At 54.5% G+C, this 17,352-nt stretch overlaps 1 protein-coding gene across 2 annotated transcripts in view; it reads right to left on the bottom strand.

Annotated features, from left to right (window-relative positions):
• Window positions 1-5,009: 5,009 nt before the first annotated feature.
• Window positions 5,010-17,352, bottom strand: part of CYS1 (cystin 1) — a 20,649-nt gene continuing 8,306 nt past the window's right edge. The window contains exons 2-3 of one of the 2 annotated variants that reach the window (XM_027077874.2): window positions 10,757-10,809; window positions 5,010-6,656 (exon numbers count right to left, since the gene is read on the bottom strand). In XM_027077874.2, the coding sequence (XP_026933675.1) occupies window positions 6,542-6,656; window positions 10,757-10,809 (168 nt within the window). In that variant the 3' untranslated portion in view covers window positions 5,010-6,541. The remainder of the gene's footprint in view (window positions 6,657-10,756; window positions 10,810-17,352) is intronic. The other variant, XR_001432152.3, reaches the window with a different exon arrangement.

Here is a 17,352-nt window from a genome sequence, read left to right as displayed (position 1 = left end):
GGTTTGTGGCCCGTGTCAGGCTCTGGGCCGACAGCTCGGAGCCTGGAGCCCGCTTCCGATTCTGTGTCTCCCTCTCTCTCTGCCCCTCCCCCACTCGTGCTCTGTCTCTGTCTCTCTCTCTCTCAAAAATAAACATTAAAAAAAAAAAAAAGGCTAGAAGTTCTGTCCTCAAGGCTAAAACCTGTCATATTTTATTGAATTTTATTGCGAGCCTAATCTACCTGCTGAAATGTAAGCTCCCCCTTGACAGGGATCAGATCACATCCACCTGCCCCCCTGCCCATCCACCCATCCACCCCTCCATCTACCACCCACCCCTCACCCATCCATCCATTTATCCAACACCCAGCAGCATTTAATGGAGTCCGTTGCGTTGGGGCAGAAACCCAGAGGTGAGTCATTCTAGTTTCTGCCCCCAGAGAGCTCACAGTCCTCTAGGTAAGACGCGGAAGCACACGAGGAACGTTTTGAGCAGCAAACAGGATAGAAGATAGACGGTCGGGGAGCGCGGTGCTGTGAGTGGCCGATGGCGCCACTGGAAAAGTCTCCTGGGGGGACATCTGAACTGAAGGTGAGGAGAAGGTTTTCCAGGCCCCGAAGAGGACGGCAGCGTGCGCAGAACAAGGATTCCGACATACGCCCCAGGCTGCAGGTGCCAGAGGGTGGGGCGTGAGGGCCCCCGGCGGAGCGGAGAGGGTGTTGCCGGGGAGGTGGCCTGGTGTCTTCCCTAAGGGCCAGGCAAGTGTCGCTGAGGGCTCCCCGGGGCAGGAGTAGGGAAGCAGCCACACCTGCTCCGGGACTCACCTGGATCCTGCAGAGGGATGTGGGGAGGCTGCGGGTCTTTGCCCTTTTCCCCCTTTCCTGAACTTCCCTTTCATGCCCACTCTCCACCGCCTCTCCTAGCTGAATTAACTGCCCGGCCTTCTTTCAGGGACCTGTCATTGTAACCACACCCCTGTGTTCGCCCGTTTGTCCCCCGTCCATAGACGGTGGGTTCCCTGGGGACAGGGGTGACAACCCCTCCCTGTGGCTTGTCTGTGTCCCTAAAGCCTAGCATCCTGCAAGGCTCAGGTGACTCCCTCAGTGTTTGTTAAATGTGAGGGGTGGGGGGCGGAATTTATGCTCAGGTCAGACCGCTCCGGCTGAAGGGACCGCAGGGGTGAGGCTGGGGCAGGAGTTCAGTTAGGAGACACTGACCAGCAGAGAGAAGGGAGCATGTCGAGAAATAGGTGGGCTTTGGGGCACCTGGGCGGCTGTCCAGTTAAGCGTCCGACGTCGGCTCAGGTCATGATCTTGGGGCTCGCGAGTTCGAGCCCCCACGTCGGGCTCTGTGCTGACCGCTCAGAGCCTGGAGCCCGCTTCGGATTCTGTGCCTCCCTCTCTCTCTCTGCCCCTCCCCCACTTGTACTCTCCCTCCCTCTCAAAAATAAATAAACATTTAAAAAGATTAAAAAAAGAAAGATGGTCCACGGCCATACCACCCTGAACGCGCCCGATCTCGTCTGATCTCGGAAGCTAAGAGGGTCGGGCCTGGTTAGTACTTGGATGGGAGAAAGATGGTCTTTGAGAGGCAAAGGCTGTGAGGTCTCCACAGGAAAGGCGAGGAGGTGGGCAGCCCTGTCTCTCCCAGTGTCCAGTCCGAGGGCACGCGTGCAGAGGCAGCGGGCAAGAGAGCGGCCTTCTTTTCCACCAAGAGGTCTCCAAGGCCTTGGATTCCTGACCGGCCACTTCGCTAGCCTGGCTGAGGCAGGCCGACCCCCTGCAGCCCTGTGTTGCTGGAAGACATTCTACCTTTCTGAACTTTAGTTTCCTCATTTGTAAAATGAGGACCAAGTAAAGACAAGAGATAACACGCCCGTCTCAGCGTCCGGCACTTTAATTTCTCATGTAGAAGAAAACCTGAGTTGTTTCCTACCCCAGGGAGCCGGGGCCCCTTGAAGGGTAGCTGTTTGGGGCCCAGAAATACCAGAACAGGCTTACATCGTATTCTCGTATCGCCGGCTGCCTTTGACAATGGCAGGGACTGTGCTAAAGAGCAAAGAAGCCTTTCAAAGGGACGGCCACGGGCCAACTTGTGACAGCGTGAACATTAAAATAATAGAAACACGAATTCCATTCCTGCCCAAGAGGGAGTAACAAGAACCGAATACCCCCTCACATCTGAAAGAGCGAGGGCACGATGCCAGCTTTTCCAAGGAACTGGACCTTAGGCCATGAAAGACGGTCACCCTGAGAGACAGGAAGTCAGTGGGGTGAACCCTACAATCGCCCCCGTTTGCTGCCTTGAGGAAGTGTCCAGGCTGCCGTGGAGGGAGGGGAAACCAGGCAGGACCCAGAGGAGTCCCTGATTGAGATGGCACTGATGGTCCAGGGACACTAAGGCGGTGAGACATCACAGGACAGAGCGCCGGAGAAGAGAGGACTGTGCAGAGAATCCTGGAGACCCGCCGAGGTGCCCCTGAGCAATCCGCGCGTGCACAAACCTCGGGGGCGTCAACACCCTGAAGCCAAAGGGAGCCGTGTCACACACGGGCAGGGGTCCGTTTTCTGGGCCGAGGGGCCATCGCTCCTATCGGCTTCTCGAAGAGTGACTTGACACGGTTAGACGTCTTCTGAGAACGAGGCTGGTCGGAGGAGGCACAAGGGGTACACGCAGGGGGACAGGACACTGGCCGGGCCAGCCCTGTGCCCACCGGGCTCCATGTTCAAATCCAGGGGAGCCGTGACACAAAGTGGCCAGGCAGTGTCGCTGTGGGATACCGAAGTACCGCAGAGGGGGTGGCGTGATCCCGCCCCCCAAAAAAGACCCTAAGACGTTGGCCTTGGCAGCGGCTGGGACCCTTGAGGCAACCGTGTTTTCTCACAAGGCCCAGAGCCTTGTGGTTGGCCTCAAGGGGGCACGATGGAGCATGGGGTCCCCAGGCCTGTGAGTACATGGCCGGGGGACCTCTCAAACATAACACAGGGAATACCAGAAAGATGCAGAATTCCTGCTGGTAGACGGGGGGGGGGGGGGGGGGGGGCCTGAGGCCATGGGTCCTCGCTGGTAGCCTCAGGGGCATCCCTGAGGAAGAGCTGTGCCCTCTTGGTAGACCAGACCCCAGACCCCAGCCAGACCTGACTGGCCTCCTGCGGAGCACAGACCAGCCCCTCCACACTGAGGGGCCTGACAGGGTCCCCCTTCCTCACGACCAGGCCCCCACTTCTTACCTATATGGGCTTTGCAGTGACAGAGCACACAGCCAGCCGTCTGTCATTTAAGCCTCCCGGTAACCGTGGGCGGCAGGCTGGACAGACCTCTGCCCGCTGGAAAAATGACGCTAAGATGCCGGGATCACTGGAAAGTGAGGCCAAGACCAGAGTCCGGGCCTCCTCCCTCCACGAGGCGCTCTCCCAGCTCTCACTGCAGAGAGAAGCCGATCGGCCTCCAGACAGAGCTTGGCTACTTCCAACCCCACGTTTTCCGAGGACGCGTGAGCAGCGGGGCCTGCAGGGTCCAGACCCCAATGGCTCCCTGCACCTGCTCGCCCGGCACTCGGCTCGCTCCTATCACATGTGCATTTTCTACCTCCAGGGCCCACCTAGCACAGACCCTGGCGGGGAGCAAACCCTCTTCAGGTACTTGTACAAATTACACACACACACACACACACGCCATGGTTCTGTGACCTGTGCTTCACTCGCGTAAGGTGCCACCAAGGTCGTATTATTTTTATTTTCCACTCAGATTCTCTCCTGCCAGATTAGTAGGAACCTCAGCCCTTGCCTCTGTACTTTCTCCGCTTTCCCTACAAACTGTTCGAAGCCTCTTGGGGCTCAGCCAGCCCACGCTGGGATCGTTCCAGCTGCAGCTCCCCAGGGATCGAGCCAAGAAAGCCAAAGCGACGCTGCCACGGGTGATTCTCGCTGCCAAGTGGTGTCACCGCTGACAGCTGGCCACAGGCCCCTGACACTGGTGGAAGTCGGGGTCTGGGCAGGGCAGTCCCGTGCCCTTAGCACTACACGAAACCACGCGCTCCTTCGGTCTCCTGTGTAGCCACACCCCCCAGACACCGGCTGCACGGGGCGTCCGTCAGGACTTACACTGAGTGTCACCTTTCCTTCCCCGTGTCCACACCGCACAGAAAAAGCAGCTTTTCCTTTCCAACTCTGGAAACTGAAGATTTCAGCACACCAGAACATAGAGCCCTGGCCACCTGTCAAGGTGGGATTTGTCCCCAGGGGGTCCAGATGTCACCACACCAAAGGTCTGATTTCGTGTTGCCTCTTTCCTGAGCCTCAGACGTGTTTTATCCTCCCGATGACACCCATGAAGGCCTTTCTTCTGCCTAATTATCGCCAGAAGAACCTCCACCCACGTGGATTAGACCTTCAGTGGGGCGTCGGCTACACTTCTTCCACGGCCTTTACCTTCTCCAGGGTGAATACGTGTTTCTGGGTGTGCCGGCCCCTGGAGACAGCACGTCGTGCCGAACAGAGACCAGAGCTGACTCACGCACGAACCTGGCATCCAGTGGAGGGCCAGTCTCCAAGTGGCAGGGGCTCGGAAGACGCAGCCCTGGGCAGCATTGAGCAGGGCCTCCAGGGGGGCACAGCCCACGAAAGGCAGCCCGGTGTGAAATGGCTTGAGCCTCTGGACCACATGGGGCACCTGGGTAGCTCAGTTGGTCGGTTCAGCGTCCAACTTTGGCTCAGGACAACTCAGGATGATCTCCCGGTCCGTGAGTTCGAGCCCCGCGTCGGGCTCTGTGCTGACAGCGCGGAGCCCGGAGCCCGTTTCGGATTCTGTGTCTCCCTCTCTCTCTGACCCTCCCCGTTCATGCTCTGTCTCTCTCTGTCTCAAAAATAAATAAGCGTTAAAAAAATTTTTTTTTAAGTCAACATTAAAAACTTAAAAAAAAAAAGAAGACACTTTTCTGAATCCAAGAAATTAAAAAAAAAAAAAAAAAAGACCTGGGAACAACTCCTTCGCTTTGGTTACAGGCATTCACCTTGACTTCCACACAGACTGCAGTAACGACATGAGGAATTTTATTTTCTTAACACTTTCGTGTCCTTAAGGGTTGTGTGAGGTTTCCCCTGGACGAGGCAGGGGTATCATCTTTCTCTTGGAAACCGGCTGAACGTTTTCTGCTTTAACAAAATAACGACGTAAACTTGTGAACACTTTACATCATTGAATTCAAGGCCTTGTCCTTGAATAACATTTTAACTTCTCTTAAAAGGAGTGTTTCATATTATTAAAACAGTAATGGCTGTCATCTCTGATCAAAAGAGAGGATTGGGGCTTGGATGGGGCATAGCTGTCACTGTCAAGGTCCTGGTCCATCCCTCAGGGGCGGCTGTGGGAAGGCTCCGGCGGGCCCGTCCTCTGGCTCAGCGGGAAGAACCTCCCAGCCATGGAACAGCCCATCAAAGGCTCTCTTGTCAAGTAATAAAAGTTCATGGCAACATCCGCCTGCCGATGACGGCAGCAGGCCCGTGGGTCTGGGGACGGTGCCAACGGGCCCTTCGTCAGCTCCCGAGATGCTCTTGCATCTTGCGGGCGACGCCAGGGAGGTGGTAAATGCAACAAGCTGAGACCCATCCTGGTTTCGGCCACAGCTGACATCGCCCCCACGTGCCCCTTTGTTCTGACGCCCTTCTACCTTCTACCCGGTGGGAAGAGAGTAAAACAGTCCCGTCAGGCCGTGGTCTGCCGAGAGCGGGTGTCCCTCAAGACCTCCTACAGGTGCACAGGGGCGCCCACCCTCAGCAGGCGGGGGGCAGGCCTGTGCCCCAGCGGGTGGCGGAACAGCAGGGATCAAGGAAGCCTGGAATTGTCTAATTCCAGACTGTCAGGGCCAGAATGCCCGGAAGAGCCTCCAGGACCCACTTTCTGGAGAGGGAAACTGAGGCCCAGAAGGGGAAAGTGGCTGCAAGGGAGTGCGAGAGGGAAGATCAGAACTCGGGGCTCCAGCTCCCGGCCCTGTGCTCCCCTCTGTCACCCAGGCCCAGCACCAGGAAGGAAGCATCACATGAGGTCTGAAGCTTAGACTCAATCCCTCCTACCCCAAGGGAGGCTGGGGCCCCGGGGGCCTGGGTCTCACCTGGGAGCTGGTTAGAAATGCAGAGTCTAGGCCCTGCCCCGGGACCCACAGAGGGCAGCTGGAGCCGGTGAGCCGGTGAGCTGTCCCCAGCCCAGACAGAGAGAGGGCCATCGGAGAGGGGAAGGACCTTGTAGACAAGCCCTCCCCGGGGACTGAGAGGAGCCTCTGGGAGATCCCCTGCCCACGCACCTGTGGGGCAGCCCCGGGGTCTCTCTTCAGGCCATGGTCGGCACGACGGACCCCTGGAGCCAGCTTGCTGGAAGCCGGGTCTTTTGGAAGAGCCGGGAGTAACTGCGTGTTGGAGGGGGCTCAGCTCCAGCCAGAGCCTGGACAGGGGGAGGTGAGGCGCCACCCCAGTCCGGTCAGGTGGGACCGGTGGCAGAGGAGCGGCGGAGGGGGGCGGGGGCGGGAGCAGGGGGGCCTGCCAGGCGGCGGCAGCGGCCTCAGCGGCCTCAGCGACAGTATTCCTGCTCGATGCTGGCCATCAGCGCCTCCTCTGAGTAGTCATACGAGACGGCGGGGATGTCCGACTGCCCCTCTGGCCTCCCGTGGCTGCCGTCTGGGGCTCTGCGGGCCGGAGACACGGACAGGGTGTCAGGAGGTAAGATGTCACCTTCAAACTCGTCATCTCTACAATGGCCCCTTCGTGGACTCCTGATCCGTCCTAAGACCCAAACTGAAAACCTTTGTGGGATACCTTCGTAATCTTTTCCATGAGCAGGCCTCTGCCTACTTCTCTGGCTTCGTTGCCCATGACATTATCCGCTAAGACCTCACTTCCTCCTACTTACCCAGGTGAGGAAGCCAGCGGCTGGGAAGTTTAAGGGTCAGGGCCCTCAGGGTAGAAGGGCCAGGGGTCAAATCCCAGCTCTGTCACTTACTAGCTCTGCGACCCTGGCCGAGGCATTTGCAGCTCTGAGCATCAAATGTTTTCCCTCTAAAACGGAGCTGTGTTCAGGGGCGCCTGGGTGGCTCCGTCGGTTCAGCGTCAGACTTCAGCTGGGGTCATGATGTCACAGTCCGTGAGTTCGAGCCCCACGTGGGGGCTCTGTGCCGACAGCTCGGAGCCTGGAGCCTGCTTCGGATTCTGCGTCTCCCTCTCTCTCTGCCCCTCCCCAGCTGGCTCTCTGTCTCTCTCTCTCTCTCAAAAAATAAATAAAAAATACAATATGATACCATACAACAAAATAAAACGGAGCTGGGTCCATAAATTCATTCTAGCGCATAAATAATATCGTGCGCAGACAGCGTGTGACACTGAATCTTACACGCTACACAGCCCCTCGCAAATGTGACTGACTGCAGACATCCGTTTGCCTGACTGACGCGCTGGGCCTGCGCCCTCGGGGGTCACACAGGAGGTGCGGCATTCGGACAGGACTGGACGCGGGAGAAGCGACCACAGTCAGACCCCTGTTCCTGCTACCCAGCCTTCAGAAAGTGCTTCCCTCCAGCCTACACCTGATGGTTCACCCCCTGACTTTCTGGACTTTGTAGGGACTTTTGGGTGGTGTTCGCTGTACCCCAAACTTCCCTTTCTTTCCGGCCGCTCCCCGGTCGTGTCGCAGGGACCTCCCACCTGCCTGCCGGAGGCTCGCTGCTGTGCTGGAGAGGGAGCCCGCACTGCCCTGCCGGTCGGAGGGCTGGGCCGGCTCCCCCCTTCCAGGTCCGTTTCCCCACCTATGAACACAGGTGGCCGGGCTGGGGGATCTTCAGCGGCAGGTGCAGACCGGAGCCACCGCGATCGCCAGGCTTCCCCTCCTGGGGCCTCAGCTTCTGTGGCCCAATCCCCAGAGACCTCAGGGGAGGCCAGCCGTGTCCGCAAAGCCAGCCTGACCGGCCCAACCCTGATGCTTCTACATGTCTCCGCCCTCGTCCCTCAGAAGGACGCAGATGTCATCAAGGATGATCAGGTCTCGGGGGTCAAAGGTTTTCACGTTTGGTCAAGGCCCCCGTGGCCCAGGTTCACATCAAACAGGCCTTTCCAAGAAGCATCTGTGAGATGCCTACTATGTGCCCAGTGCTGTGAGGGACCAGGGATGAGTCAGAGACCCATCCTGCCTTCCTGAGGCTGGGCGAGGGTATAAGCCCGCCTGTCCTGTGTAGCTGCTACGTTACAGGTCACAAGTGTGGAGGCTGGGTGGCAATCAAGGAGGGAGAGACGCCAGCTTGATGAGGACAGAGGGGAGGGAGAGAGTTTGGGGGAGGGAGATATATTTTAACTGGGCTTTGAAGGATTTTGCTCATCAACATTTTATTACAAAGACTTCCAAGCATAGGGAAAGGTTGAAATTGTAGATTCAACGGTTAAGTAAATACATTTTTTTTTTTTTGCTGTATTTATCACAACATCCACTTCATCTGATTTCTGCAGGTATTTCATAGCAAACTGCAGATGTTAGGATATTTCTCCCAGAAATGCTGCTCTGACAGGTTCTGACAGCAGCGCTGGGGGTGGGGGAGGAGGCAGGGAAGGAAGTGTGGCCACCGCAGCCCCAGAGAGCTGCATGGGGGGGGAGGGAGTGGGGAGAAGGGCCACGGAGGGCCCAGAGGCAACGGGAGCCACAGCAGGTGTGGGGCAGGAAACTTGCTGCTCACTCCCCGAGGGGGTTCTCCTCAAAGGCCGCGGAGCCCAAGTTTGGGGACCAGAGGCAGGCTGCCGCCTGTCCTGACCTTGGGGAGGGTCAGCGCCCCCACAGAGCTTGCCTCTGTGACCCTGTCCTCCTTCCTGAGGCACTGGGGCAGGCCGACAGAGCCTGACAGGGCCAGCACTTTCCTGGGGAAAGTGGGGACACCTGAGGGGCGTCCTGGAGTGCGGCCTCTTCTCTCGAAAAGAAGAAATTCATTTGTGGCAGAATTTAACCCTTCTAAATTCCTCGGGTTGATGGAAACTGGAGAAAGTCACGCTAATTCTCTTTAAAATCAGTGGAAATATTCATCCAGGACTGAGCTGTGGGCGGTTTGTTCCTGGGGACCCATAGGCAGGCCTGTCCCCATGTCCCCAGGTCCCCAGGAAAGAGCCACATGCTCGGGCGCCCCCCGGGGCAGGCGTTACAGTGGGACATGCTGTCCCGCCCCAGCTCACGAGACCACACCCGGCTGCCAAGGGCGAAGCCCACTTCCTCCAGGCAGGCAGAGCCGTGAGAAAGGTTTGAAGGAGGCCCAGGGCTCTCCGTGATGCTGATAAGGCTCTGGGCCTTGACTGATGGTGCAGGGGTGGGGGTGGGGGTATGTGCTCTCACCGCTTCACCCTCTACACCAAGTTGGGGTCCCAGCAGGCACTTAGTGCCCTCTCTACAACCCAGACCTTCCCGCCCTCCGTGCCCTCACCGCCCTGTGCCCAGATACCACCTGCCTGCACACGGCGTCCTCGGCTAGAGAGGCTACTCTGACCGCCCCCTCCCCTCGGTGAACTCCCACGTGCCTTCAAACCATTGTCATCGTCCCCAACTCCTCCGTGAGCCCTCAGGCTGCTCCTGTCCCCTCTCTGACCGCTGCCTGCACTTCTGAAGAGACCAAGCTCCTCCGGGAAGGACCCCTGCAAACGTGTGTCAGATAAGGGGCCCCTGGGTGGCTCAGTCCATTAAGCAGCTGACTTCAGCTCAGGTCATGATCTCACGGTCTGTGAGTCTGAGCCCCACGTCGGGCTCCGTGCTGACAGCTCGGAGCCTGGAGCCTGCTTCGGATCCCGTGTCTCCCTCTCTCTCTCCTCCTCCCCTGCTCAGTCTCTGTCTCTCAAAAATAAATAAACGTTAAAAAAAAATTTTTTTTAATGTGTGTTAAATAAGGGAAACCAGCAGGGTTCTTGCCCTGAAACCATTTGTAATCAGTAAGAAAAACAGCTGTTAAGCCCAAAGTTTGACACCTGTCCCCACCCATGGTCCTGGATACCACAGTCACCCACATGCCAGTGACAGGGCGGATCACGGTCATCAGACTGGAGGTGAGGAAGCCAAGAGGGCAGGGTCCGGGGGGGAACAGAACAGGGGCCCAAAGTCATTGCCTCCTGCTGGGCTGCTGGTCGCTCGGCCCAGAGCCAGGCGGGATGGCCTGGAACAGACAGAGAAGGCCTCGTCTCCGGGCCTGGGGTCCTCAGCTAACCCTACAGGGGTTTTAAAAGCACTTTCCCGAGAAAATTGTAATGCCATCACAGGAGACCCATCTGTCATCCCTTCAGGGTATAAACTCCTGAAGGCTGAGGCCCACGTCTCCTCCACAAATGCGCCCCTGCACACAGTTTCGGAGCGAACAAGCGAGGCGTTTCGGAACGAACGAACGCCCTGGATGACCCGGGTCAGGCTGGCCTTTCTCAGGAGGAAGATCAACGCGGCTGGGAGGTGTAGGGCTTCTGAGCTCCTGTGTCTGGGGCCCTCCCTGTAAGGACAGGGCCGCATCTGGACGGCGACCTGTGAGCCACAAGGGCTCTGCAGGCAGCTGGAGCCAACACAAGAACCTGTGGCTTCGGGGACATCGGGGCGGGGCGGGGGGGGGGGGCTCAGTCGGTTAAGTGTCTGACTCTTAAGTGTCAGGTCATGATCTCTCAGTTCATGGGATCGAGACCCGCATGGGGCTCTGCGATGACGGTGTGGAGCCTGCTTGGGACTCTCTCTCTCCCTCCCTCAAAGTAAATGGCAGAGGCAACGTGCTGGCCCCAACCTATCACTTACCCGTAGACACTGCTGCTCCCTGGGTGGTCGTCAGCGCTCTGCTTTGAGGACACCTGGAAAAGGACAAAAGGAAGGAGCATCAAAATGCGCCCCGCCTAACATTCTGGCCTTCTGCCGGCCGATGACAGCCACCACCACGTTCAACCCGGGACTAGGCAACCCAGCGCCGAAAAGTTGCCCTCCCGCTTTCTAGTTCATCCGCTTATTTCACAGGTGGGAGGGCTGAGGCTGGGGGAGGGGGCGACTTTGCAAAGCTCACACAAAGCAACTCCCTGCCTCCCAGCCAGGTACCCCCGCTACCCCCCCCATCTCTCATCTCCAGGGGTCACCGTCCGCCGTCCTCTCTGCTCGGCCAAGCTGTCTCTGTCCCAAGACAAGGGTGCACGGACACGGTGCACAGCTGTGTGTGGGCTTTTCCGGGAGTCAGTGCCTCACCCCATAGGTTGCACACAGCTTTAGAACGAGCCTGAACACCTGCTCATGCAAGTCTTCCCCCGCCCCCCCTTTTTTTTTTTAAAAGAGTCTTGACCACCCTTGGTTCTTTGCATTTCCCTATATACGTATGGAGACCAACTTGTCACACTTTATGGGAAGAAAAAATCTTGGGGATTTTGTTGGGTTTATATTAAACTATGGATCATTTGGAGGGAACTGATATCTTCTCCATTCATTCAGGGCTTCTTTAATTGAGTCTTTTTTTTTTTTTTTTTTTAGCAACGATTTTTTTTTTTAATTTTTTTTTCTTTTCGACGTTTATTTATTTTTGGGACAGAGAGAGACAGAGCATGAACGAGGGAGGGGCAGAGAGAGAGGGAGACACAGAATCAGAAACAGGCTCCAGGCTCTGAGCCATCAGCCCAGAGCCTGACGCAGGGCTCGAACTCACGGACCATGAGATCGTGACCTGGCTGAAGTCGGACGCTTAACCGACTGCGCCACCCAGGCGCCCCGCAACGATTTTTTTAAGTGGATTTATTATTTTTTTCTTTTTGAGAGAGAGAGAGAGAGAGCAAGAGAGAACGGTGGAGGGACAGAGAGAGAGGGGGAGAGAGAATCCCAAGCAGGTTCCACACTTGGGGCTCAATCCCACAAACTGTGAGATCATGATCTGAGGCAAAACCAAGAGCTTGACTGACTGAGCCACCCAACACCCTTAGTTTAGTCTTTGAAGGAATTTTTTCATTTTCCCTGTGGGGACCATGGACCAGTTCCTAGACAGTTGGTGTTTGCAATGCTATTATCAACATCTGTTTATTTTTATTTTTATTTTTTTAAATTAATTGTTTTCTGAGGGAAAGAACACGACTGCACGCAAGAGGGGAGGGGCAGAGGGAGAGAATCTTAAGCAGGCTCTATGATCAGCACAGAGCCTGATGTAGGGCTTGATCTCACGACCGTGAGATCATGACCTGAGCTGAAACCAAGATTCTGATGCTTACCCAACTGAACCATCCAGTCGCTCCATCAACATCATCTTTTTTTTTTTCTTTAATGTTTATTTATTTTTGAGAGAGAGAGACACAAAATCTGAAGCAGGGTCCCAGCTCTGAGCTGTCGGCACAGAGCCCGACATGGGACTCGAACTCATGAACCAAACTGTGAGATCATGACCTGAGCCGAAGTCGAATGCTTAACCAACTGAGCCACCCAGGAGCCCCTACGTCATCTTTTTAAAGTAAAATTTTATTTTATATCTCTCGTTGTTGCAAAAATATAACAGAAATGTATATATTGGTGAGGGGGGTGGTCAGTGAACTTACCAATTCACTTGTTAATTTTAATAATCTACTTATAGATTCTCTTTGTATTGTTTTTGTTCCCATTCACATTCTCTGGGAATAATGGCCATTTGATTTCCCCCTAACCTTTCTGTACTTCTGGCACCACATGGAAAGAGGTGATGATAACAGCCATCTTTGTCTTGCTCCCTTATTGAAAGGGAAAGTTTCTATTGTTCCACAGCATAACGCCTGCTGTAGTTTTTTTCTCGAGCATTCTTGATCCGACCCTCATCTGGCTGCTACGCTCGGGGTCATTTCTCCAGTTCTGTCTTCCAGCTCGCCAATCTTCTCTTTGTGCCTGTCTAATCTCCCGCTAACCTGTACCTCAGGACCTTTAACTTTGTTTATTCTAGCTTCCATTTCTACAAGTTCTGTTTGGTTCTTTTTCAAATATACTAGGTCACTTTCTCTAGGCCCTTGTCCTTTGCAGGTATTTTCTTTAAACAGAATAAACGTAAATTGATTATAACCTGTGCCTGGTAATCCAAATAACTGAGGTCTTCACTGATCTATTTTTTCAAGATTTTATTTTGAGAGCACCTGAGTGGCTCAGTTGGTTGAGCATCCGTTCAACTCTTGATTTGGTTCCAGTCATCAGTCCAGGGTCGTGAGATTGAGTCCCACACCGGGCTCCGTGCTAAGCGTGGAGCCTGCTTAATATCTTCTTTCTTTCCCTCTGCCCCTCTCCCACGCTCACACAAGCTCTCTCTCTTGCTCTCCCAAATAAATGAAATGCAAAAATTTTTTAAATTTTATTTTTAAGTAATCTCTACACCCAATGTGGGGCTCAAACTCACAACACTGAGATCAAGAATTACTCTCTCCACCAACTGAGCCAGCCAGGTGCCCTTCTGACTATTATTTCTTCTAGTTTCCACTGGGTCCCTTGCATAGTTGGGTTTTTTTTTAACGTTTTATTTATTTTTGAGAGAGAGAGGGAGAGAGCACAAGCAAGGAGGGGCAGAGAGAGAGAGAGAGAGAGAGGGACAGAGTATCCAAAGCAGGCTCTGTGCCAACAGTGGAGAGCCTGACGTGGGGCTCAAACTCACCAACAGTGAGATCATGACCTGAGTAGAAGTTGGACACTCAACTGACTGAGCCACCCAGGTGCCCCACAGTCGGTTATTTTTTTTATGCTTTGCTGCTCATTGTCCCTGGAAACTTCTTTGTGAGTATCCTCTGAGGCCTAAGAGTAAGATGACTTTTGCCAGGCACCTCAGGGGCGTTTCCAGTCTGGGACCACTTGAGATTAAACCTATGCATTCAGGCCTGGTATAGGGACCTTACTTATTCTGCAGACATTGGGAAGGTTTAAAGGTTTTGTGTTTTCACTGTAATAGTACAGCAATTGTGTTCCTCATTCCATGATCCTACACTGTGAAAAGAGAGGACTTTGCCTCCATAGGAAGCTGTTTATATTCTCTCCACATTCTCTTTCAAAGCCCCCCTCCCTCCTCTGAGTCGGAGATGTAATCACACGGATCAATCATTCAACAGCCATTCACCCAGCGCCCCCAGCGTGCCCAGTGCTCTATCAGCTGCCATGGAGACATGCGCTCCACGTTCTTGAGGTGCTGGCGACGTCACTGGAGAAGTAAGTCTTAGACACATTAAACAGCTGGCAATATGTGTAAGAGCACAGAGACTGTGGGGGTGTGCAGTTGGATAGTGTGGGCATGTGGTAGTCAAGGGCATGAATTTTGAAAGAGTGATAGACCAAACCCTGCCCTACCAGCTATGAGGTTGTGGGTGGTTTTCCTGACCTTTGCTTTTCTTTCTTTCTTCCCTCCTTCCTTTCTTTCTTCCCTTCCTTCCTTCCTTCCTTCCTTCCTTCCTTCCTCTTTCGTTCTTTCTTTCTTCTTTCTTTCTTTTTCTTTCTTTTAATGTTTATTTATTTTTGAGAGAGATAGATAGAGAGCCAGTGGGGAAGAGGCAGAGAGAGAGGGGGAGATAGAGAATCCCAAGCAGGCTCCATGCTGTCAGCACGGAGCCCAACGTGGGGCTTGAACTCACAAACTGTGAGATCGTGACCTGAGCCGAAACCAAGAGTCGGACGCTTACCTGACTGAGCCACCTGGGCACCCCTGGCTTCCCATGTGAAACGCAAGTTTTCTGTGAGATATTTTAGGGTGATTCCAAAGTGCCTGGCACGTAGTAAGTTCTCAGTAACTATCAGCTGTTATTGTTTCTATCATCGGACCGATGCGGTATTCTATACTGTCGTCTAGTTATTAACCTGTTAACGTTACTTAGTCCTCCCCAGCAAGAGTACCAGTTCTCTGAAGTTTACAGCTCTCCAAGCTGAGCACACAATAAACACGAAATATTTCCCAAATTAAGTTGTATGTCAAGTTGCTGGGTTGTTACAATGTTGAGTTTAAAATCTGTACAGCAGTCGGCATAGTTGAGTAAAAATAGCATTAATACGGAAAAGGGCTCAAATCTCAGTTCTGCCATTTAATAATGATATGCCTCCGGGTGGATTGTGAGGCTCTCTGGGCCTCAGTCTACCCGTCTGCATAATGGGGGCTTACCCATTATCCATCCAGCTCATCCTTAGTGTAACACCCATCCTATCGACGACCAGTAAGTATCCGAACCAACGTCCGATCTAGAGTGACGTCTGACAAAGCTCCCCTGGAAGGTAATCGGAGCACACGAAGAGGTTGGCCCAGGGAACATCTTGGTCTTCAACGCGTAAGGAGAGGGTCCGGTACGACATGTTGTTCCCGGAGAAATACGTTCTGACATGTTCCTTGGGAAACGTCCGTGGTGGGAAATGGAAGGAAGCACGCACTGGGTATGTCCTGCCAACCCAGGCCCTGTGGGGGTGGGCAGTGGACGGCCAGCCAGCTTCAATGCATTGTCCGCATTGTTCTTGCCCGCCCAACGCGGTCTGCAAGTGGGGGCCGGCCGCATGGCAGAGGTGCACAGCCCCGTCTCAGGGGTACCCCAAGGGGTGCCGCTGCGGCTGCTGGCGACTGGTGATCGTGCTATGGGGGAGCCAATATCATGGCACGTTTCTTTGAACACTCATTGTTGCCTCTGGGGGGTATAAAGATGAAGAGGAGACGACTCCCACGTCAGCAGGGAATTCACAATAGGAAGAGGGACAGAGAGTGGGGGGTGGAGCAAAGACAGAGGACAGGAAGTGATACACACATACACAACTCACACACACACTTACCTCTGCTGCCTCCCGAAGCCACCCATCCCCTCTCAGAGCAGTGCAGACTATCCAAATGTTCTTTTTGGTTGAAAAAAAAAAAAAAGCCTATTGGCGTAAAATACACATAGCCTAAAATTTACCATCGTAACCATTCTTAAGAGTACATTTCGGTATCACGTACATTCATAGGGTTGTGCGACCAATCTCAAGAGCTCTTTCCATCCTACAAAACAGAAACTCGGGCTCGTTAAACAACTCCCGGTCCCTGTGCACATCCCTGGTAACCACCCTTTTATTGTCTATGAATCGGAGTGGCCACCTCATTTAAGAGGAGCGGTGCAATATTTGTCCTTTTCTGTCTCGCTTATTTCAGTTGGCATGTCTTTGAGTTGCATCCCTGCTGTAGCATGTGCCGGAATTTCCTTCCTTTTCAAGGCTCAATAATACCCCGCAGGACACACGCACCGTATCTTGTTGATGCCTGCTTTGGATTCTCTTGGGCACGTCGGAAAGTTCTCGTTCATATCGGTACCAACCTGCCTCCCTACAGCTTTCAGTCACTGGGCCCGCGTGCACGCTGAGAGACGCCAGAGAAGAAAAGTAGTCCTTTTACCCAAGCACCCTGGAGCTACTTTTTATGGTGTCATCCTGTTTGGACGCTTGTTCCCTCTTGTCAGCTTCTGGAACCAGCTTCTGTCGTCACCTGCTTTGGCTTTCCCCTATACCCCCCAGACTGTGTCATAGGGTTGTTACAAATGTAGTTTCTCCCATCGGGAGGGCAACCGAGGGTCAAACCTTCGCAGGATCAGCCTGACGGGGACGCACTGCCGGCCACGCAGGGCAGCGACGACGCGGAACCGCATCCGCCACGTGAACACCATCCCCCACGTGAACCGCACACCCTACGGCGGGGTTCGGAAGGAAGGTCATACTCTTGCTTTTGTAATTTCCCTGATGGCTCAGCCCTGTTCCGTCTGCTTAACGTTTGCTGGGGCTTCGTTCTGGGCCTGCGGTTTGAACGCGGGGTCCTTTCCTTGCCAGTTTGTTTAAGCCTTTAACTTGACTGTCTCACAGGCGGACTGTGTTAGACGCCCTCCCAGAGACACGGCTTGCAGAAGCCACCGGGGAGCGTGGATGAAAAGCAAAGACACAGCGGCCCCTGCCGGCCGCTCCAGACCTAGTGCAGCCACGAGTTCCCGCCGCCTGCCAGCTGGCGGCCTGCCACCCCTGGGCCAGACAGACACCGGGCCGGTGGGGGGCCGGTGGGGGACCGGTGGGGGGCCGTGGCGCCTGGGCTGGGGCCGGCCGTGGGAACTGGGCTGAGCTCAGGGGAGCGCGTGAGTGCGTATGGGCGGGCGGGGGATGTGTCATCACTCGAGATCTTACCGAGGCTTTGAAGAAGCCAGAGCTGACGGAGAAGCAGAAAAGAGGAGGAGGAAGTGAATAAGACGGTCTCTTGCAGTCTCCTCAGACTCTTACAACTAAGGGTTTTCGAGAAAGGTGAGGTATCAATGGTGGATTTTTAGAAAATCCACTGCAGCTTTTATTTACCAAAATGTACACATTCTGCTTCTTTTGTTTAGAGATTCCTCCCCACTAAGTCTTCATGGTTAACAGATTTGTATGTATATATACATACACATATC

Source organism: Acinonyx jubatus, chromosome A3 (assembly GCF_027475565.1).
Source record: "Acinonyx jubatus isolate Ajub_Pintada_27869175 chromosome A3, VMU_Ajub_asm_v1.0, whole genome shotgun sequence".
Lineage (NCBI taxonomy): Eukaryota > Metazoa > Chordata > Mammalia > Carnivora > Felidae > Acinonyx > Acinonyx jubatus.
Note: the sequence above shows the minus strand (reverse complement) of the source record. Positions and strands in the feature narration are given on the sequence as shown.